The sequence below is a fragment of the Falco punctatus genome (genome assembly GCF_963210335.1).
Source record: "Falco punctatus genome assembly, chromosome: 11".
NCBI lineage: Eukaryota > Metazoa > Chordata > Aves > Falconiformes > Falconidae > Falco > Falco punctatus.
Genome location: NC_137591.1, coordinates 12,625,431 through 12,648,409, shown reverse-complemented (window position 1 = coordinate 12,648,409; position 22,979 = coordinate 12,625,431). Strand labels below are relative to the sequence as shown.

Here is a 22,979-nt window from a genome sequence, read left to right as displayed (position 1 = left end):
CACCTGCCCCCTTGCTGGCTCCCCTTGGGCACAGGGCCATGGACAGTGGTGTGCAGTGTGACCTGTAGCTCTCCATGTCAGATGAAGACCTGTGCGTTCTCTCCCCTGCAGGCACCTCCAGCTCCACGTGTTTGTCAGCATCAAGGGATGGTGCTGGCCAGGGCCCAGTGTGTAACAGCCAGCCACAGAGCAGCCCCCAGGGCCAGGCAGGCGGTCCTGTGCGGGAGGGAGGCTCCCGGTGCTGTGGCACATGGTGCTTACCTTGCATCTTCATCTCTTTGTCTTGCCGTTTCTGAACTTCTGCGATGATGACTAAAGGCTAATGGGATTTCTGTTCTTGCCCCATTTCTTTTCTTTGCAGGTGCCAGTGTCCCCAGTTGCCCGAATATCTCAAGTTAGTTTTAACTCCTGTATTTATCATTCAACACCTTTTGCTTTTTCTTTCCCTTTCTCTCTCGTCTCTGTAGTTTTTGTTTCAGTGTCATGAAGGTCACCCTCACTCACAGCAGACTGTAGAACAGCAGTGATTTCACTCTGACATGACATGTGGGGCCAAGCTTGGGTACTGTTTGCGCAACACTACAGCAGCTCACCACGGCACAGTGCAGAAGGGAAGGCCCTGGGTGCTGGGCTGCCAGGAGGCTCCTGCAGCAGACCTTCACCTGCTCCCAGGCCTCCTGCCCCCTTGCAGTGGCATGCCAGGCTTTGCCATGGCACCAGGCCTGCAGCTGGCCCTGTGTGGAGACAGACCCTGGCCATTCTGGAGGGGGTGGCCAGCTAAAAACCCCTAATGGACAAACTGGAGGGTGCTTTGAAGCCCAGTAGTTGAACGCACTCTCCTCCTACCTCAGGCAATCTGGCTTCCCTAGGCTGGGTCACCTGTGCCATAGGGTTAGGCAGAATGGATGCCAAAGGATGCTGATCTCTGAACTGCTGTGCAGTCAGTCTCCTTGGCAGTCTTGGTGCCAGAGTCCCAGGCACAGAGCAGAGGGACTTACTGCTCCAGCGGGTTGGATGGAGTAGTACCAGGACTATGAGTGTAGCTGCCCCTTTACCTCTTGTTTTGTGAGCTTCCAGTTCACTCTCAAACCACCATAAAAGCGTGGCTTCCCTGCTGCTTGGTGTACAAGGCGTCTGTGTCTGCATGCAGGAATGGGAGAAGTACATAGGACAGATGCTTCCCACAGGAGCAGAGCCAAGGGCTTGCAGTCTGTGGCCCTGCAGGCATTGTGAGACCTCTGAGCCCTTCTAGCCTGGTGGGGAACTCGCTGTTCCCTTGCCAGTCACTGGAAGAGCATGTGAGGGTCCTGGTAGCGTGTACAAATCCCCTGTCTTGCCCTGCACCGTCGGTGGCAGTTGTTCTAGGTTCACCATAATGGGGCACCAACCACCTCTTACTCCCCATCTGCTCTTGCAGCTACTTTGTTGCTGCAACACTCCTGTGGCCAGGAACGCTGAAGTTTGGAGAGACCCCATTGTATTTCTCAGCAGAGATGTGTGTCCGCAACTCTACTGTGGTCCACGGCTCTGCCATACTTCATACATAGCCACAATGGGATAAGCACATACTGTGGCCGTGTTCCAGGCTCTTTCTTCTTCCAGCCGCATACTTCTGCCTTGGTCCACCACTGTACTCCTTCAGTTGCTCGTCAGTAAGAGCTCTGCACTGCAAAGGCTGCTCCTGAGCTGCAGCCTCTGGTGCTCTGGCAGCAATAAGCAAACTGTGCAGAAAACCGACCATCATCTTTGTGAGTCTGCTCAACCATCTCAGGGATCCTGATGGGTGAAGTGGCAAACAGGACCGTTTGCAGGAGGACTTCAGCACAAGGCAGAAGAGGAACCTTTCCTTCTTTGTCTGTCCATGTGCTCTCAGGCCATCCATGGATAGCTTTGCACTATCAAGTGATAGAAAGACAAGTGTGTGTTGGATTGGGTCTTGCCTATATGCAGCAATGTCAGATGGTTTTGGGCAGAGGTGTGAGGAGCCCTGTGCTGGTGCAGTGGCTGTGGCGTAACACTTCCATGTTACCACCTAGTGACTTGTAGCCACTGTGTGAAATGCACATACCCAGCCTGGGGGCTGCTCCATCACCTCAGCGGCCCATCACTGCCATCTGTGGCAGCATTCAGGCTCCTGAGTGATTGAGAAGCTCCTGGCCATGCTCCAGCCTGTCTCCCTGGGTGTGAATCAACAGCCTCAGCCTATTAATAATCATTATTACCCACATGGGGTTTCTGGGAAACCCACAGAGCAGCCAGTGGAGTCACAAGCCTTGGGATTTGGATGAGCCAAGCTTTGGATGAGTTGTTTTACAGCCACGTTCCTGCCAGTTCACCATCTCCGCTTCAGAGAAGGAGGTTGCAGTGGTTTGCAGTGGTTGAGCCCTGAACCCTGGGGCCCCAGTAGGGCTCCTCCCGATCCCACATGTACACCCCCACATCACCTGTCCCCCTGTGCAGGACCCGTGGGATCCCCTCCTCCAGGCCTCTCCCCCGAGCAGGGCTTGGGCTGTGCCCAGGATAAGCCATGCTGTGCAGCCCTGCTTCAGACAGGGCAAGGCTTCTGCCGTGGCTTGAGCTGCACCCCAGCTTGCAGCAGCCTCCCAGAAGCTGCTGTAGGGCACATCGCTGCACATGGTGCCTTGCACGAGCCAGCCCAGTGGAGCTGGATTTTGGGCCCTGGAGCTCACTCTGCCTTTGGAACCCCACTGAAAAGCACCGAGTTACGCAGATGCAGGCAGAGCTGCTCCACAGCTCTCTGAAAGTTGTGCAATCTCCAACCAGGCGAGCAGCCGTTCCTCCATGAGGCCCTTCCCCTCTTCCTCTAGCTCCCCAGGGGCTGGGCAGCACCTGGCTACCCAAAAAGCTGTGCACGTACACCACAGAGGTTTCCCCTGGTGCAGGTCTGGGCGAGTTCCTTTTTGGCTGATGCCATTGTTAGGGGTAAGCAGGAGGATGAGCCTCAGCCCTTGGCAGCGAGAGCGCCAGAGAATCGGCACCTTCAACTCCAGCCCGTGTGGGAGCCTGGGAAGCGCACTGACAGCATGTCCTCGGCCCGTTCCTGCCAGGGGCTTGCCCGAGCCCCTGCCCGCTGCGTGGCCTGCTCTGTGTGCCCGGTGGCTGTACTGTTCGAGCATGCTCCACCCGGTCATGCACATTCTGCACCTCACCTTTCTGTTTTGTTTCACTGAACCATGTGCTCTGAGAGTGCGTGCAGCATGCCCTGTGGTCTCGCTGACTTCCCATCCATCCCGCCCAGCACTTCACACATAGTCACACATGTCTGCCTTGCACCTACCTTTCGGGTTTGATGTGAACGTGCCGTTGTGGAGCCTTCCTCAACCCTGCAGAGCCATAACCCTTCTCCTCTCCCTTTTTTCCTCCTTGTCTTGCTTGCAGGCATGCGCGACCACCCCCCCATCCCTGTGACAGACCTTGCCGACAACATCGACAGGCTGAAGGCCAACGACGGGCTGAAGTTCTCTCAGGAGTACGAGGTGAGCGTGAGAGCATACCAGCATACCGGGCGGTGGGGGCAGAGCGTGGCTGGCCAGGACCCCCGGCGGAGAGGGCTTGAAAGCTGAGCCGAGCCTCCCCCGCACCGGTACTGCCTGTGCAGGCTCCGCGCCAGCCCTGGGAGCCTGCCAGCTCTCCCTGCCAGCCCCAGAGCGGTGGGAACTCGCCTGGAGCAGTTGAAGCATGGCTTGTACAGGGAGAGGGCCTTGCAGCCGAACGCGCAGCAGCCTGCCGTGCTCCCACCATGGTTACGGTCTTGGGAGTGAATGGGAGTCGTGTCTACCCGCCCAGACTGTTGCTGTTTGCTTTGTTCTCCCGCTCCGCGAGGATTGCCCTCCATGCAGGTTGGCTGAGGTATTTCAGTCCACAGCATCACTTCCATCTGCATTCAGAGCTTTGCTTTCTGTGCCATCCTCTGCTGCCGACAAACAGGCATTTGGGGTTTCATTCCTGCTTTCCCCATCTAGTCTCCCCCTGCACGCTGCTGGACTGTGCTGGCATTAGCTGTGCCATTTAGCATCTCTGCCACCAGAAACTCTGCTAATGTCCCACTGCCCTGGAGCAGTCCCAGCTCCCCTCCCTACATGGAGCTCTTTGTGACTGTGCCCTGCAATTCTGAGCTACAAACTTCCCAGCGGTGCTGGGTCACATTCCCACCTTTACCCTTATCTCTGACGGAGCCCCTGAATAGGTACCGTGGACACCTGCCACCACTGCTGCCTTTGCTCACAAACGCAGGCACGTGCTGGGTGTTTGGCGAACACTGCCATCCTGCGCTGCACCTCTCCCAGCCTGATCCCCTCCATTTCTGTCCTCCCCTGAGGACAACTTGCCGAGGGGATGCACACGTGGAGGGGAAGGGCTGACCTGCACAAGGGCTGCTTTGCCCTTCTTGCCACTCTCTGGGCTAGATGACTAGCTTGAAAACATGTAAAGCTGGGGAAAGTTCCTCTGCAGCCATGACAGCAGCAATGGCAAGATTATGTTTTCCTCTGCTTACATGCAGTACCTTCTTGAGCTGCAGGGGGCTTGTAAATAAACCCCCCACTAGTATTAAAGAGGGAGTAAATTTGAGAAGTGTCCTTTGCACGTGTTATCACTTCTGTTTGAATTGTTATCTGCCTGTGCCTGTGGCCTCCCCTTCCTGCAGCGTACCTACGCTGATTTATGGGATGAAATCAGAACATCTGCCCACAAGGTAGGATTATATATACCAGGAAAGGGAGAGCAGATCTCTACGTTGTGGAGGTAAGGGACAAATTCCAGCTAGTTCAAAGGGTCTGCTGCACGTATCTGAGGAAGGGGCAGAGCTCCTTTTTGCTTCAGGATGCCAAGTGGAGGGCTTTGCCATCCCTTTTGCATACTGCTGTCTAGACCAGAAAGGAGCTGAGTGTTCACCAGCTACAGCATTACACTGCAACTTGGGAAATGTTTAGAGGAATAATGTGCTTCCCTTGCAGTTACCTGTGTGTTCATGTATGTCCTGCCAGCAGTGCCAAGGTATACAGTCATATCTGTCTGCCATGGGCTTTTTGTTACAAGTCCAGCTGAAATGTTAAGCAGGGCTGTCCACTGCGCTACAGGCAGACTGTGCCTGTGCTGTGTTGGGAGGATTCAGCAGGATCCAGTGTCTGTGCGCTCCCATCTTCACACTAGGCCAGCTGGAGCCTGCAGCATAATACTGAGATGTGGGAACTGTTTTGGAAAAAATGAGCATTAAGTAAATTCTCTTAGCTGTTTTCATGAGCCTCTCTTTTCTCATTTCTCTTTCTTAAGAAGTATCATGGCTGGTTGAGAGCACCAATCAGTTGTACTTTTCATGTTGAAGCAGCTATTAAGTAGCTGATTGTTGCATGTAATTTTTTTCCCCTGGATTCTGCTGTATTTGACTCATATCAGCTAGAAGTTTGTGAGCATGACAGGCTCATACGGTGTTTGACACTAGGATGGACCCCAAAGCAGAAGGGGTTGCCCCTTGCTGGCATGTGGGGATCAGTACAGTCATTCCCATTTGAAATGCCCATGAGAAAAATCCTGGACTGAGTTTGCAGAGAACAGCAGCTGCTTGGGCAGGATTGTGGCAGCAGTGGGTCTGCTCTCATCCTGGTCCCTATGTGCGCTGATTTGGCAAGGTGACAGCTCCCTTTGAGGCCTGTGATGGGAGTCCTGGAGGGCAGGATGGGCATGGCACGGGCTGCTGAGTCAGGGAATCTACAGAGTGGATGTGGAAATAGCAGAGGTGGGAGGGAAGCAGGCTGTGCAGCCCCTGCGGGAGCCCGAGGGGCAGGAACCACAGCTCTGCAAATTCTGTGCAACTGCTGTCAGGAAGTGATGATACAGGCCCAGCACTTGCCCTGGGACTGTGTGAGCCCCAGACCTGTGCAGAGCCGCGTGGTGACCCAGCACTTCAAAAGATGGAGGCCCCAACCCCGTTTCCCTATGGCATGCTAGTGCTGCCTGAGCGGGCATAGCACAGCTGAGCAGGGAGAGCTGAGGGACAAAGGCATCACAGGTGAACCCCCAAGGCCCATTTACTCTTTGATTGTGCTCTGGAATAGTTGCATTTTAAGTGTTTTTGCAGAGCAGCCTGACAGCCTAACATCTCGGTGGGGTGCAGGGCTGTTTATAGATGGCTCACATTCTGGGAGCAGTGGCACCACAGGCGGAGAGCAAATATTTAACAGCACTTTTAACCACTGAGGCCAGCTGGCTCAGAGCCATCAGTCTGGTGTTCACTTTGGTTGTGCAAGCGATAGCAGGGTAACCTAGACAGAGGTGACACAAAACCAGACCTGTCAGCACCTCCCTGCATGCCTGGGGAGGGAGCAGGGAGGGTGGCAGAGTTTTCTTGGAGCCGTCTGGCCTCCATTCCTACAGGTCGGAGAACAAATGATGCTGCTCACACCAGTTTGCCAGCCCGCATGGCCAAGCAGCCCGTGCAACGAAGGCAGCACAGAGAAAGCGAGCTGTGCACCGGCTGCGGCAAGAGCAGGCTCCTGAGCTGCAGGTTAGCCCTCACCCTTGATGGGCAGGGAGCAATTCCAACGGGACCTCCACGTACTCCTGGTGCAACAGGAGAGGTTGAACTGCAGGTGCTGGGAGCTGAGGCGGCTGCAGGCACAGTTCACTGCTGCAGGCTGCTCGGGTGTAGGGTATGGCACAGCCCCACCATGCTCTCCCAGGCATGCAGCAGAGCTGGGGGGAGCGGAGTGCAAGGGTCTGGCAGCAGCAACCGGCCTGGCCACTCCAGGAGAATATTTCATTTTTAGTGTACAGTGAGGGCTACAGTGAATTTACAGTGTGGGATTAATGGAATTAAATAAGTAGAAGGGAGGCTGAATCGATGAGTTATTTATCCGCGGGCTGTGGCAGGTGCTGCAGCTGTGTTGGAGCGCCTCCTGTGGGCCGCCGCCCCATGCTGCAGCCTGCGGACGCGGGGCAGGATCCCGTGTCGGGTGAGGGGGGGTCGGTACTAGCACTGGTACAAACAGGCGTGCACATACATATGCACCGCATCTTGCACTTGAACTGTGGCATCCAGCAAGCCGAGCACTGCTGTCCCTTTTGTTGCTGTTAGCAAACACGGGACAGACTGGCTCCAGCTAGGGCTGCTTCCTGCTCCCTTGTGGCTGCTGCCATTTCTGGGCTAGATCCTGCACCACCTCCCCAGGGGAAAATTTTTTTCCTTACGTCCAAACTGCAACCTGTGGCCATTGCTCCTTGTGCCTAGTCCCTTCAGCATGTCCCTCCAGTGGATGGCCCCTGGGAGCAGAGCAGGCTGGAGGTGATGAGAGCCAGGCAGTGTCCTTCATAATCTTTAAACGGTACATGAGATCTGACTGCGCTCCCGCTTCTCAGTGTGGTGGGGAGGCTGCAGCCCCTTCCCCATAGTTTTGTATGGAGAGAAAAACACTGCTGGCCTGCCCAAATCCCATGTTTGTTTGCATTTCCCTTAAAGGCAGACAGGGACTTTGCGTCTGCCATGCCTGCAGCCCTGGCAAAGCAGCTTAAGCAGTGGGAGAGGTGCTTGGGTCCCTGGGGCTGGTTAGCCCAGGAGGTGCTGGACCCAGGGTAGCTGCATGTTGTGTGTTTAATGGGCTGACCTGGAAGCTGCCTGGCAGGCACGCAGCGCTCACGTTCCGGTAATAAGAACAGTAAGGCTGAAGTGCTGCCAGCGATTGATTCAGGAACGCATTATGTCCTCATTTGAGGCGCAGCGCAGACTGACAGTGGTCAATGCTTGTGCTAATGCGGTTGATTTCACATGAGGCCGGGAAGCGCTCACAGCCCCAGCGCCTTCCCCTCCCCGTGCCCTTGTGCAGCCGCCTCTGCCCAGCTCCTTGGCTGCCTCAGCCAGGGCCAGCCGAGCTGCTGTGCTGCCCCAGAGGGCTGCCTGCCCATGCCTGCCAGGAGGCAGCTGCAGGGGCTCTGCATGCAGAGGGGGTTTGGAGCTGCACTGAGGAAGGGGAGCAGCAAACCCAAGGTGGACAATATCTGAGAGACAAACTGGCACCCAGGGATGTTTTCAAGATGTTTGTAAAGTGCTTTTGAGTCTGTCGAGGAAAGAGCCTTTTTCCAGTCCCGTTTCAGTGGCTCTGTCTTTGTGTTGATGGCAGTAGCAGCAGGGCTCCCTGAGCTGCTTTGGAGAGATTGCTCCTTACACCTCTGTGCTGGGAAGGAGGAGTTTTACTAATTGGGCTTTTTCTTAATTTGCACTTGCTATCTTACAACATCTCCCCTGTCACTTTAAAGTAAAGCAAAACTAAAAGTCATGGCGCTTTTAAGTTTGTTCCTGGCTCATTTCCTTCCAATTTCCCAGACCTTCTGCTTTCTAGGAAGGATGAGTTTAAAGTGTTACTTTGATCAAGTTTGGGGATGAAGCATTGATTCCTGTGAGCCCCAGAAAGGAACCTGAGCAGACTCCCAGTGCTCAGGAAGTTGGGGAGCAAAGAGGAGAGACAAGGCAGTGCTGCCATAGTCAGGGGCTGCAGAGCATCATACAGAGGTGGGGCAAGACTTGCTCCAACTGCTGTCCAAGCAGCCCATCATCCTCCCATTTATTTACGCATTTGTTTGCCTTAAAGGGGGGAACAGGTGTACATTAATTCATCACCAGAGTTTAAATTAAATCATTTTACTTCTAAATGAGTCACTAATTTGCAGGAGTATTTAATTACAGCCTCTTTGCACTCAGGTGCTGTATTACTTCTGACTTTCTCACCTGTTTGCCCTCTTCAGAGGCTGATGATGATTAGACCATTTCTGCACATCCTCATTGCACATCAAAGCAATTAACCCTAATGGCAACACCTTGATGCTGCTCCTCGATTCTGGGGGCTCTCGGCAGCCTCCTCTTCCACCAGGAAATAACCCTTTCCACCACAGTGGCAGGACACAGACTTGCACACTGCACCCCACAGCTTGGGCAGCCCTGCAGCCTCTTGGCAGTGGTTTACAGCGTAGATTGAGCACGAACAACTGCACTGAGCTCTCCCTGCCTCTGCTGTGAAGGGAGGACTCGCTCCAGCACCCACCTGTGCCTGGCACTGAGTGAGTGTTCACAGGGTGCAAGCGGGGCTGGTGCTTTCTTGTGTCTCTCCTTAGCGGCAAGAAGATGCTCACTCATACCTTTAGGGCCAATCTCAGCTCCATCACTAGCTAGCCAGCTCTCTGCGTGGGCTGTCTGTGCAGACTAAGGCCACCTTTTTGACAAAGAAGTGTTATTTATGTCTTTAATAGGCATGGGTGGATTTTTCTCCTTAGTGCGTCTATTTGTGCTTCTCCTTCGTGTGCTCCAGACTGACTAGATCGGTATCAGAACCCCTGTCACTCAGCTCTACTCCAAACAGAGAAGTCTTTATGCATTTTGTTCCTCTTAACCTTTTCATGTCTTTGATCATTTCTACTGCCCTTCTCCAGTTCAGCCCCACCATTAGGTGGGCAGCAGTCATCCCTGCCACACAGCTGAGGGAGGAGAGCATCCAAAGAGCCGATTCAGTGGGCAGCCTGTCCTGAAACCAAAATATAGGTGCCTCAAGGAAATGAAGTGCCCTAGAGAGCCGTGAGTTGCACCGGGACAGCTCTGTGCCTGGGCAGAGGAGCGTGCAGGGGCCGTGGCAGCCAGGCCTGTGGGTTTCCAGCCAGGAGCGTTGCCTGCAGCCTCCACTCCCACCATCCATGCTGCAGGGCCTCTGAGCGCTGCTGCTGCCTGCTTATTACGCTGATAATAGAAAATTACAGGTTTTCTGTAGGAAATGTCTATTTACATCCTACATTTCCCAAACTACCTATTAGCATCGCTGTGATGTCACATCCTCCTGTGTGTTTTCGTCAGCAGCGGCCCCTCTGCCTGCAGGCAGCCTGCTGCTGCGGGGTGGGCTGGCAGCGCGGGCCACACGTGGGGACAGGCCACACGTGGGGACAGGCACAGGCGGCTGCCACCTGCCTTGGGGCTGGCGCCTGTTCTTGGGGCTGGCACAGGCAGTGCCTGCGCTCCGTGCCCAAGCTGGGTGGCTGCACCCGCTGCCAGCCACTTGGGAAGGGCCTGCTCAGTGGCACAGGAGGGTAGGGGACAGCGATGGGTGTCACCTTGTGCACAGGTGGAGGTTGGTGGGGCTGAGCAGAGGGACCGTGAGGGCCGTTCAGGTGAGCCCAGTCAGAGAGCTGTACTTCCCGGCTCAGCCTTTTGCTCACAGCTGATCCAGAGCTGACGGTCTTGTGGGATTTTTACAGCTTGAGAAACCTACTGCAATGGCTCTCTGCCAAGCGATGAACGTGGATGCCTGCAGAGAGAATAACGTGCAGTACTTCCCCTGGCCTGTTTTTGCTCAGTATTTTTGCCTGTGGGCCAGCAAAGCTTCAGAGACCGTGAGCTGGAGCGTGATTTTAAGAAGGCTTTGACTGTGCTGGTAATTGTGGGGCAAAGAGGTTCACAGGATGACTGATTTCTGCTCTAGCTGCCTGTCCCAGGCTTGCCCAAGGCTGCATGTGCAAAGCAAGTCCCTGTGTGGAGCAGCTGTCTCACATATCTCTCAAAGAGACCATCCCATCTCAGAGGGGTGCTTTGGGGATGGTCCTTTTTCACCTTGTTTCATGCATGGACAAAAACAACAGGAAAGGCTTTGGGAAAGGGCTGCCTGGCCATGGAGGAGCCATGCACCGGGTGCGCCAGTGAGAGAAGCACTGGGTGTGGGAGGCCAGGACATAGGTGGGATCAGGATGTGTGCTTTTCAGGCAGCTGCAGAATGCGCAGGCCTTTGCCCAAGATTTATAAGCACATCTCGTCTCCAGGTTTATAGTTCTTTGTCACTGTATTAACTCAAATGAGAGATGTTTACTTTGCATAAGTAGCTGGAGCAATGGATAGTAACCTATCAATTTTCATGAGTATTCCCTGGCAAAAGCTCATAGGCTCTTGCAGGACGCTAATACCTAAAGCTCCTGGGGCACAAGACACCCAGGGCTTGCTATATTTCAGGAGACTGCAGTTCAACAGCTAATAAAACTGCTAGGTCAAGAACTGCGCAGTCAGGTCTCTGTGGAGTCCTGGCATAAGACCAAATTTCTGCTGATGGGTAACTCCAGAGGAAAGGATGAGCGTGCAGCCAGAGTGGAGATGAAGGCTCATCTGCAGCAAGCTGCCCTAGTGAGGGGCTGCTCTGCCTGCAGGTCATGGGAGTCAGGTCCCACTGGGGCGTGGGTTTCAGTGTGGTCTGGCTTGACACTGCTGCTGGGGACACCCACACAAGCTGTGTCTGGCCTAGAGAGAGGTATGTGGGGGGATGCAGATTTACTGACTGAAACACTTGAGCTGCAGCATCCTGCTGTGCTGTAATCACTCCTGACTCCCTCCTCCTCTTTCTTTCCACAGTCCATTGATCCCGGGCAGCAGTTCACCTGGGAGAACTCCAACCTGGAAGTGAATAAACCGAAAAACCGCTATGCAAATGTGATCGCCTATGACCATTCACGAGTCATCCTGACTTCCATTGATGGTAAGAGTGACTCCGGAGTGGGCACCGCAGCAAACGGTTGAATCTGACTGTGGCAGGGGACCATCTTTTTCCCTGTTCTCAGCTGAGCAGGGACAAACACCAAGAAACATACCAGCATGAGCAAATGTGTGTTCTGGCTGGCAAGAAGAGAGGAAAGACACTGCAGAGTTCCCCCAGCTTTCCCACTGTCTTCAGAGCAGTGTGCCCCATTTGGTTGCTTCTTGCTTCTGCTGGTCCCAGGAGCCTCCCTTCTCGCTGCTCGCCCCCCTGTGTGACTTTAGCTGCCTTCCTCAGCATGTGGTGGGACATGGCACTGTTAGCCCTACCACCCTGTGCCCCAACACGACTGCGTGGCCAGTATCTTCCTCTGGGACTTGTCAGTGTTTGCTCCAACTAAGTGGCCAGAGCTGCACAGGATGAGCATTGCCCCTTCCCCTGGGGTATCAGGCTCCATACATCCCTGTGCTCCATGGGAGATGCAGCAGGCCCTGGTGTTCATAGCACTTGACCCCAGTGGCCCCACATTTCTGGAGTCTTGGCTAATACATGCTTTTAGTGCCTGCTTTGTAGTCACCTTGCACACAGGAGCTGGAGCCTGGGTACCAAAGCCCGGTACCTCACCCATTCCCACTGTTTTGTAAATCAGCACCCTGCTCTGCATGCCAGTACTGAGCCCAATTGTGAGGGAATGAGGAAGATGCAGCTAGTTCAACGCACCCCTGCCTGGGGAAGTGACTGGGACCTGGCTTTGAATACTGGTGGCCTTGCAGTCACTAGCATCCTTTTTCTTGAGATGGAAGTCTTTTCTAATGCTAATGCACTGCTCATCCTGTGCGGGAGGAGGAGGGGGTCCCTCACAGCAAGGCCTGTTAAGCAGCAGCAGCTAAGCAGAGGCCTGGCATGCCTGATGATGGGCAAACCCTTAGACAGCTGTGGGGTGAGCACATGGGGGAATCCCTGCTTTCCAGCCTGACTCAGTTGCCATAAGTAGTGTCTGTGTCTTCCTGGGAACAGTTCCCAAAGCGCCCTGCCAGGTCCCCGCCGCCGCCGGTGCCAAGGGAGCCGGGTGCTGCACTCCAGCTGCTGCTGCTTCCCCAGAGCCACCAGCACTTTATTTCTGGTGGAGACTTGGAGACTGCTGGGACGCGTAGCAAATTCCCCAGGACAGAAGGGTGAGGGGGAGACCCCCAGCTTTATTTCCTTCCTCTAATGAAATGCAGATGCACTCTCCTCGGGAGACAAGGAGATATCTGCTGCTTTTTCTCCCTGCAGCCCGGGCAGCCTATGCTGAGCAGGGTTTGGAAGAACAGCCCCAGGCCTCTGCTTTGCCATTTATTTTACTAACTGTATGTTTGCGTTTTAAAGGCCTTTACAAGAAAGTCCTTTCCTTAAAGTGGTGGAGGCAGAGTAGGAGTTGGAGCAGCCTCTGCCAGCAGGCAGCAGAGGGGGGTCTCACACTGAGGAGGGTTTCAGTGGTGGTGGGAGGAAGGTCTCTGGCTCCTCTGGGGTACTTGTTCCTGCAGGAGGGGTGGGAGGACATCCCTTCCTGACATCCCCTGCTAACAGAGACAAGCTAATGAAGCAGCCTCATTTTTAAAAGGTGCTGTAGGACCATAACAAATTGCTAGTGAATTTAAGACAATTATTTCAATCAGTTGCTTGGGGCCAAACGCGCTCCTTAATATTCCTGCCTGTGAATTTCCCTTTGTGTGCGGGTGGCAGCTGTCTCTCTGCTTTGGTGCTGCCTGCTTGTTGCATTAATGTGGGAATTACAAAGGGTTCTTCTTTGTTCAGGCACCATCCCTGTCCTTTGCAGTATCCTGGGAGAGATTCTGGCATCACCCTGTAAAGGAGATTGTCGAGAGCCTTGTGAACGTGCCAGCCTCTTCCCCTGCTTGCAGAGGGCAGCAGAGTGATAGGCAGCAGGGTCATGGGCTGCCCCTGGAGTAACCAACGCTTCACCCTCTTTCTCCACAGGAGTCCCAGGCAGTGATTACATCAATGCCAATTACATTGATGGGTATCGGAAGCAGAACGCCTACATCGCCACGCAGGGACCTCTGCCAGAAACCCTCAGCGACTTCTGGAGGATGGTGTGGGAACAGAGAACAGCAACTATAGTCATGATGACCAGGCTGGAGGAGAAATCCAGGGTACAGTGTGTGTTTCCTCTCTTTTCTGGAGCTGGTGGCAGGGGCAAGAGAGAGCTAAGGGCATCCAGGGAGAGGCAGGTCCATTGGTGTGGCTCACTGCTGCAGGCACCCCAGCAACAAGTGTCTTGTAAGGATATCCCTGTATGACAAAAGGGTGGCAAAACCTCCTGTCGATGCTGCTCTTTAACCTCTGTCTTGCCTGTGTGTCTGCATGCACACCCATCCTTTCTCTGCCCACATCACTTGTGCCAAAGGGAGAAAAGAAAGCTCTGAGATGGGGAGTGCTGACGGTCCCCGAAAGCCTGGGGGTTGTGTCTGAGAAGCTGCAATGGGTAGGTGGCATCAGCAGCATCCTGCAGCCTGACAGGGCCCTGGTGTCTCTGGTGATGCAGGGAAATGGCTGACGGGGTCTCATTGCAATAACAAGACTAATTTGTGCCTTGTCCAATGATAACATTTATAAATGATCAGCTCATTCTGCCAAGATTAGATATTCTGATGTAATAAATGCAAAGCTGCCTGAAAACCATGGGGACGGCACAAGGTGGAGAGAAAGGAGCAGGAGCCCTTGCTGCAGATGATGCTTATGGTGTCTCATGGCAGAGGCTCCCGCTCAGCCCCTGAAGCAGCAGCTCATAAGCTGTGACCGAAGTGCTCCCATGCCCAGATGAACCCTTCAGGCAAAGCCTGCCTAAGCAGGAGGCAGCTTATGCCTCTCATGATTCAGTATGTTCCTAAAAGTAAAATTTTAGCAGTGAGCATTTGTACTTGCAGAATATTTTAGTGTTGCCATGCCAACAGCAGGAGAAGGGGCTGTGCACTCAAGCTGTGAAGCACTGGTTATTTTTAGCCCAATAAGCTCGTTCTTGAGAAGCAGAAACTGTCAAGTTTGTGTTTAGTTAAAACTTTTGCCCGCATGCTCTCCCTCCGTTTCAAAGCTTTAGCACCGAAATGCTCGCAGGGGTGTCCTAGCTCACGCTGGCTGGGAGGAAGCAGCTGGAACAACTGATCACCATGGCAAAGCAGATCTGCTTTTTCTGCGTACAAAAATAGGCTTTGTTCATGGGCTTCCCCGGCTCTTACAAATGCCCTACAGCCTGCAGGGGAAAACTGTTTCTTGGAGACAGGCTGCCTCTAGAGATCCAACCCCAGCTTTGCACTGTGCCTCCCACTGCACAGCCCTGCCTGCTCCATCTGATGGCCACCATCACCTGCCCGGTCCAAACAGGTGAATTAACCTGCCTCGTCCTGCGGCTCAGGGCTTGCACCTGGGCTAAGCAAGATCAGAAGGTGCTGATCAACTGTTCTCTTCAGCTGGGGGTTATATGGGGACTCTCTTGTGCTTTCACATTTCAGTGATGAAGCGTATATTTGAAGTATGAGGAAAAGCCCTTTTAGGTTGCTAAGTAAATCCATGCCCAGAGTCCTGACTTAACTTCTAGGCTGCTTAGTTAAGGGAAGGCACTCCAAGGTGCCTGTTTCTCAAAGATAACGGGTTTCCTTTGACCCCACAGGCACTTGTCTTTGCCTGAGATGCCTTTGCTGCTGAGCGGTGCGTTATCTCCCTCCAGCACGCTCCCTGTCATGTCATTCTGCAATTACCTCCTGTGGTATTGGTTTCTGTCCCAAATACAGTGCACGTGGTCAGGCTTCTGGTGATGGGACGGGCACTGTGAATCCCTGTCATGGGCAGGTGGTGACCAGAGCCCTCGCAGAAGCTGCAGGCAGCCTGCCTGACTGGGCGTGCTGCTCAGGGGGCTCTAGGCTGACCCGACTGGACCCAGATCCTAGCATTCACTCCCTGACACCACTTGCCCATGCCCCGCTGGCTCTTTGGCACATCCCCAGCACTAACAAGAAGGGCAGTTTTCTCAGGCACTGCAGGAGGGGCAGGTTGCCAGGGGAGGCAATGGGGAAGCCCAGCCACTCCTGAGTCAAACCAGCTCCTCCACAGCGAGGGCTTCCCTGTTTGCTGGACTCTGTAGGTGCCTCAGGGCACCCACTCACAGGAGGGCCCTGGTGGGGAGCTGGGATGTGAACTTGCAGGAGGCAGTTTTCTCTGGGGTTTTTGTTGGCTTCTCCAGCATCTCCCAAGGCAGGACAGCTTTCAGCCACCTTCCTGCTCCTGTTTTCCTCATACCCTTTTGGTGATGACTAGAGCTCACTCAGGTGCGTACCTTTTTGGAACCAAGGAAGATCCCGCTCACTGCCCATTACTCCCAGCTTTCGGCATGAGTCACTGTTTTACAGTTTACTCCACTCCAGAGCCTTCAAACCGCATCTGATGCAACCCTTTGGGTCCCTGCAGCACTGCTGCCTGCCGATGTTCACACTGCAGTGGGACAGCGCTGTCCAGGCGGTCACATGGTGTCACAGCATTACCCACGGATGACCTTGCTTGAAAGTCCCCTTGCCCGGGGGTTTCAGCGCCAGCACAGGGCTGTCTCTCCAGCTGTGGAGCCTGGGGTGGGCAGCAGGTCTTCATGGCAAGAGCAAGCAGGCTCTGCCACCTTCCCACGCGAGCTCCCCAAGGACCCCTCGACAGTGCTGTTTGTAGATAAGCCGACCGACCAGGACCAGCAGCAGCTTTGCAGCCCTGTAGGGGTAGCACTGCTTTAAAGGGCTCCTGAGCTGTAGGGGGAAAAAAAATAAATCTTTAAAGAGCATCAGCTTTTACGGTCTGCAATTTTAGCTGGCTTGATGGTCCAAATCATCCTCCCTTTTTCATGTTTTCACAAAGCGAGAGGCACATAAAGGATAGAAATGGCTGGATTGTGCAATTTAGCTGCCTTCAAAGCTTTACAATCAGTTTCAGAATCATTTGGTGGCAGTTCAGAAACACACATTGTAGATTAGCTTTCCCGAAGCTGCAAGCGTGGCGTGTCCCTACCAGAGTGTGTTGCATGAGAGAGGTATTAAAGCAGGATTTCTCCTACCCTGGGCTATCCCCAAGAGCCCAGCAGAGCGAGGTCTCCCAGAGCAGTGCCATGGCTTGTTCCGTCCCAGCCCAGAGCACCAAGCAGCCATCCCTGGGGTGTGATCTCCTCTAGCGCTTTGTGTCCCCAGGCAGGGGTGCAAAGAGGCTGGTGCTCAGGCGCTCTGGGGAAGAGAGGCTTGACAGCCACATCCCGCTGCAGCCCTCCCGCTGGCAGCGATGCCATCTGGAGCTTGCGTGCGGGGCTGGGAGCAGAGCACAGCTCTCAAGCTGAGGAGAGGTGCCCGGCTGCTCCTGGGCACAGGGCATCAAAGGGGAGGGACAGGAACCACTCAGCAAAGCTGCAATAAATGGCTGTTCAGGACGTTACCATGCTCCTTAAGTTAATGAGAAGCAAGCACTGCCAGAAGAAAACATCTCTTATCTGCTTTAGTGCCACAGTGCATCGGCTTCAGCATAAAATTTACAGAGCTTGAAAATGGGGCATAAACATTATGGGTAAATTTGGCAGAAAATGTGACTGACTCTTATCTGGTCATGAATAAATAATTTTCAATTACCGGCCCAGGCACTGCTATTATCCTGCACAGGGAACTCCTCTGAAGTTTGTTTTGTGCTTGAGCACACATGGCTCTGTAGCACGTGGCTGGCAGGAGGGGGCCACTCTCCCAGAGGTGTGGGCTTAGGCTTGGGGACATGTGCTGCTCCTCTGCAATGTCCCCTGCAAATCACACCAAGAGAGACACAGCAAGCAGCTGTCCCCAGCATTTGCAGGATGCCTTTCTGCCCTCCCCTTACCTGCTTTAGAGAGGGGTCACATCATCCCCAAGCCAGGCAAGGCAAACTCAGATAGCCAGAGGTGCAGCTGCCACCTGCTTGTAAGGATAGGATCAGTTTAGCTGTGAAATAGGGTTTGTGACCTCAGAGTTGTTCGCTCTGCAGCTAGTCAGCATAAAATAACAGGCTGCTCTGTGCCAAGCGAGGAAGAGAAATCTTCTGAGATTTGCACAGGGCCTGCCATGCTGGGAGCACAGATCCAAGGCAGCACAGCAGCCCGAAGGGCAGGAGATCCTGGGCAGGAGGCAGCAGAGCTGCTCTGGGCTTGCAGGTGCCTGCAGTACCCACCAGGCAACCTTGCCCAGGCTCTTCTGCCAGGGCAGGGCTTATTGAGAGCAGACCCCAAAAAAAGCAGGGACAGTTGCCTCCCTCCAACCCCAGGTTGCCGCACTCCACCAGCCAGAGTACAGGATAAGGGCTCTTAGCTCTCACAAGCCCCACCCTGCTTAAAGTGCCTTCAATTAAAAGGCGGAACTTCATTGATTTCTAATTAAGCCTGTTGTTTCCCTTCCCACACATTCCCCTGTAAACACGCTCGGTTAATAATTAAGTTTACTATTCCTTGACAAGCACAGATGATCTTCCATTCACTCCTCTCTCCTAGGGCGGGAGACCATTTTCGGTGCAGTGCACATGGGTGGGAATGAAGTCTTCCTCCTGTCAGCCAGGCACCGCAGCACCGCAGTGCCAGATGAAATAGGGATGCTCAGGGTGCCAAATTAAATAGGGAGCTCAGGGCTGGAGAGAACAAAACTGGAGGAGTAGTTTGCAGATGCTGAGCTGTGAATAGGAGGAGGAGGTGGTCATCAGCAGGTGAGCAGGGAGTGATGCACAGGGAGATGAAGGGGGCAGAGGGATGGGGCCCTGGGGATGCATTAGGGCTCCCTGCCAAGTGGGCTGCAGCAAGAGCCGCAACCAGTAGCTCAAAGTGCTCTGGCTGCTGAGTTGGGAGGAGGAAAATAAAGGATGCTGAAAGTCTATGGGTCTCTACGGAGCAGCACAATGAGACAGTCCTGCCTGCAGGAAGGGGCTGAAGGGCTGGTTGGGCCACGGTCTATATCTCCTCGCACAAGGAGAACAAGTTGTGTCTGAGCTGGCATCTGTGCCTTGCTGTGGAGCAGTTTTTGAAACACCTAGGAGATGCAGATTTCCTGGGATGCACCACCTGCCAGAAGGGCAGGTTGACACCTCCAAGGGATGCTCAATGCACTTCAGCCTACGGCAATGCAAAAAAAGTGGCAGGGTCAGCCTGTGGACACTGCATCCAGGCTGGAGGCTTGGCATGCACCGCATCCCATCTTTCACTAGCGTGGTTAGCTGCCTGGGGGCAGCTGGCAGGTATTTATGGGGAAAGGCATTGCCTGTTGTTGTGTTGTTGTGTACCATGCTGGACTCAGAGCTCTGTCCAGTCTCAGCTCAGTGCTGTGGGTCGAGGACTTGGACTTCAAGCTGGGATAGAAGGAAGCTGGTGCGGGGGCATACAGGCTGCATCTCCCTCACCTCAGCTGCCCTTTGAGCAGAGCCATCCCCAGAGAAACCAGCGCTTCCCCTGCCCTGCTTCACCAGCTCTCCTCCCACCAACGCACAGCTGCTGACCTCTCTGTCCAGGCGGAGCTCCCACAGGGGGATGCTACAAGCATAGCCCTGAAGACCTTCATCTTCCCAAACAGGAGGTAGAGAAGAAAATTACAGGAGGCACAAATCACTGCTAGCAGTTGCTGCACACAGTCTTCATACCTGGTGCTGCTCTTGCTGCTGTGTCTGGTAGCCCGGTCCTCTTCACCACTTCCCACCAGTGGCGCCAGGGGAAAAAAAAATCCCTCTTTGAATATGAATCTAGTAGAAAGGAGACCAGGGCAATACTGCCTTTCTGCTGGGGACTGGGAGACTCCAGGAGAAGGAAATCTGTGTGTTTGGGGCCCCCCTGCACAGTGACTTTTTCTGTCTTTACCCTTTGAGGGGCAGAGCCCTGATCCTCACCCTAAATGCCCCAGCCAGCAGCCAAGCGCTGACTCTTCCTCCTCTCCTCCCTGCAGGTAAAGTGTGACCAGTACTGGCCGAGCCGGGGTACTGAAACCTATGGGATGATCCAGGTGACTCTGCTGGACACAGTCGAGCTGGCGACCTACACCGTCCGCACTTTTGCACTGTACAAGGTATGGTGCTGGCTGGGCCGTTCCTCCTCCAGGTAGTGCAGAGCCCCTCCCCGGTGCTGCAGGGCCCACAGGCAGAGCCCATCGGCTGGGCCTGGCGTGGCCGAGATGCGGCTAGTCCACACACACAGCTGGGCGGCAATGGGAGACCAGCTGCAGGCTGTGCATCTGGCCGCCACTGGATTTTGGCCAGGACACCTGTTGCTCTCCTGTATGCACTGAGACCCTGTAATGGGCCCCAGAGCATGGGCCGTGCTTGCCTCTGTTGGGTGTACATTGTAACAGCTGTCCTCCCATTAGAGGGACAACGTGGGAAGCAGTGAATTTTTAGCACTCCTGTCACTAATAATGCAAATGGAGGGGTCACACTGACACGTGTGCAAGCCCTTCTCTCCTGCCTGCTGCGTAGCTCATTAGCGTTTGGCAATCCCTGGGGACACTGCTAGCAGTGGTGTGTCATGGCAATGCAAACAGGCTTTGCAGCAGGCTGCCTCTGTGCGTGACTGAGTCTGTGCCACAAGCACAGCAGTGTGCGATGGGGACACACTCAACGCCCCAGGAAGGCATCTCACCCCCAGCAGTCACCCAGCCAGTCTTACCGCATTGCTGCATAGATCACTCAGCTAAGCCGAGACAGGAGCCGGGCTGTCTCTGCAGATGCAGGCTGATCAGCGATCCCTGAGAGACCCATGATGCAGAGGAGCAGGGGGAGCTGGCTGCTGCGGCCCTTCCATGCCCAGTGCCCATTTTCCCTGAACGTGCAGTGAGTACGTGGGTACTGACCTCATGCTGCGCAGAAGGGAGTCTGTCACCTTCCCTTCAGTCTGCTTCACTCCTGCAGAGCTGCTCTGCTCTCTGTATCAGCTGGCTTTCCACAGAGCATCTATGTTTACAGAAGCCTTGCAAGAAACCTACATTTAGCCTCCAAATTTTCAGTGGTAAAAGCCCAATACATGCATGATCACGCACAGCATTACATACCAGCCAGCTGGGTACCTTGTTAACCCTTCAGTGGGTTCTGGTCGTAGGATGAGACTGTTCTCATGCAAAACAACTCCTCTTTGTCTTCCACAGAATGGCTCCAGTGAGAAGCGAGAGCTGAGACAGTTCCAGTTCATGGCTTGGCCTGATCACGGGGTACCAGAATACCCGACCCCAATCCTAGCTTTCCTGCGACGGGTCAAGGCCTGTAACCCACCAGATGCTGGGCCCATGGTTGTCCATTGCAGGTAGGACTGTGTGTTTGTGAAGCTGCACCTGGGCGCGTGCCTTCTGGCTGCTGGAGCTTTAACCTGTCCAGCTAAAAGTGGAGTCTCCTGTTCCTGCAGGGGGGGTTCATGGTAGCATAACCTGCACTGCCTGCTTGGGCTGGGAACAGGACAGCAACCAGCAGTGGTGACGTGTACTGCTACTGCTCTGTCAGACTAAACAGCACTGCTGTGTGGAGAGCCTCAGAAAACACTTTTCCTGCAAAACCACAAGTACCATTTAAAAATGAAATGATCTGTGCCCAGCATAAGTAGGTGGTACCTTTCAGAGGCTCATCATTGACAGACACACATGCAACAACCTCTACAAACATTCGTACATAGTATTTACAGTAGAACTCTTTTGCAGGGTAGAAAGGCAGCTCTTTAAGCAAAATATTAGTCTACTAAGGCTCAGCATCTTATCCGGGCAAGATTTATCTATACCAGCTGAGTGGGGACTATTACTGAACAAACCACTCCATCATTGCTGTTCCAGCATACGCCTTACCAGCAGTGTTTAATGCTCTTCTTTCATGCTCTGTTTCAGATGGGAGTGGGGTATAATTAACACATAAACAAGCTGTATTAAAGCCCTGTTAAGGATCTGTCTTACACCATAAATGAGGAGATGTCTAGCTCCCTGTCTCTGCCTGTGTTTACATGTCACGACAGCGTGTCTGTTGTTTTCAGGGTACTTTCAGGGTGAATAGTTTGGGGATTGCTACTGCCCTTCCAGCAGATGTGGAGAGGCATCCAGTGCTAGAGCCAAGGGCTCAGCACAGATGTGTGTGACCCCCGGGCTGGTTGTCCTCATTTTATGGGTTAGGAAACGGTGACATTAGGTTAAGAGATAAGCAGGCTTGAAATTATGGACTTCACTTGTGCTGGGGCCCAGCCTGGACTTCACGTCTTCCGACTTCATGCACAGGTATGCTGTCACTCCCCTGCCCGTTAAACATATTTCTCCTTCCCTCGTGGAGGTGCTGGCAGCCACCACAGGGACCAGCAGAATGACACCACATCCTTTCTGCTCCGTCAGTGAAAGGGGGACAGCAGAAGGGCTGAGTAGCCTCCCACATTCTCTAGTGCCTCTCTCCCTCGCTCCTCCTGTCACCTCTTGTTTGGGGCTCAGTTCATTATCCCTCACCGTGAGGAGCAGCCTTTACTCCTTCCCCTCTGTGCGCTCTAGGGCCGAGTGCTCTCTGAAGCAAGAGCAGAGCTTGCGTGGCATCTATAGGAAACGGTGTCACCTCGGGCCGCATGCTTTGTTCCCACAGTGCTGGTGTGGGCCGAACTGGTTGCTTCATTGTCATTGATGCCATGCTGGAGCGGATGAAGCATGAGAAGACTGTGGACATCTATGGCCACGTGACGTGCATGCGCTCTCAGCGCAACTACATGGTGCAGACAGAGGACCAGTATATCTTCATCCATGAGGCCTTGCTGGAGGCAGCCACATGTGGCAATACCGAGGTGCCTGCACGCAACCTCTTTGCTCACATCCAGAAGCTGACCCAGGTGCCACCAGGCGAGAGCGTTACTGCAATGGAGCTGGAGTTCAAGGTTGGTGGCAGAGCCCCAGCATCCCCCTTCCCCGGTGCCCTGTCTCTGCCCACGCAGCCTCACGGGGCCGCTTGCCCAGGGACTGGGAGAGGAGAGCCGTGGATCATTACAGATAGTTATTCTTTTGTGTGTTTCTAAACCAGGTAGGCAGTGATTTAAAATACATTTAAATTGTAAAGCTTGCATTGGCCATGGCTCCCCCTGGATTGGCAGCTTCTGGGGAGGATATAAAAGGCAGATGGATGCGCAGTTCTCAGCAGCACGTTCTGCTCTAGGTTCACTGTGCGGTGGGAGCTGCATCTGAAATCAGATGCAGATCGTGTTAGTGATAATTGATGTTACTGTGAACAACTTGTCTGGAAATGGCTCCAATTTAAATATGTGAGACGTTTCTAGTCTCATTTCTTCAGTGCTGAGCTCTGTTATCTTTTAACCACCTCGACACCAAGCCTCGGTGTCTAGAATTGGTGAAGGCAGTGTTTTAAGGCACACTGTTTTTAAGAAGCCAAACCGACATTTTGCTCTCTGTATCTGTGAGTGCCAGCTGCAGATACTTATTACAGCCTTGGAGATGGAAG

At 53.9% G+C, this 22,979-nt stretch overlaps 1 protein-coding gene across 11 annotated transcripts in view; it reads left to right on the top strand.

Annotated features, from left to right (window-relative positions):
* The window catches only part of PTPRF (protein tyrosine phosphatase receptor type F), a 395,877-nt gene that overhangs the window by 361,158 nt on the left and 11,740 nt on the right, over positions 1 to 22,979 (top strand). For 8 of the 11 annotated variants that reach the window (XM_080406869.1, XM_080406872.1, XM_080406870.1 and 5 more), the window contains 7 exons: positions 362 to 394; positions 3,400 to 3,497; positions 11,387 to 11,510; positions 13,488 to 13,663; positions 19,472 to 19,591; positions 20,663 to 20,817; positions 22,116 to 22,401. In XM_080406869.1, coding sequence (XP_080262995.1) covers positions 362 to 394; positions 3,400 to 3,497; positions 11,387 to 11,510; positions 13,488 to 13,663; positions 19,472 to 19,591; positions 20,663 to 20,817; positions 22,116 to 22,401 — 992 coding nt within the window. The remainder of the gene's footprint in view (positions 1 to 361; positions 395 to 3,399; positions 3,498 to 11,386; positions 11,511 to 13,487; positions 13,664 to 19,471; positions 19,592 to 20,662; positions 20,818 to 22,115; positions 22,402 to 22,979) is intronic. The other 3 variants (XM_080406868.1, XM_080406875.1, XM_080406874.1) reach the window with 1 other exon arrangement.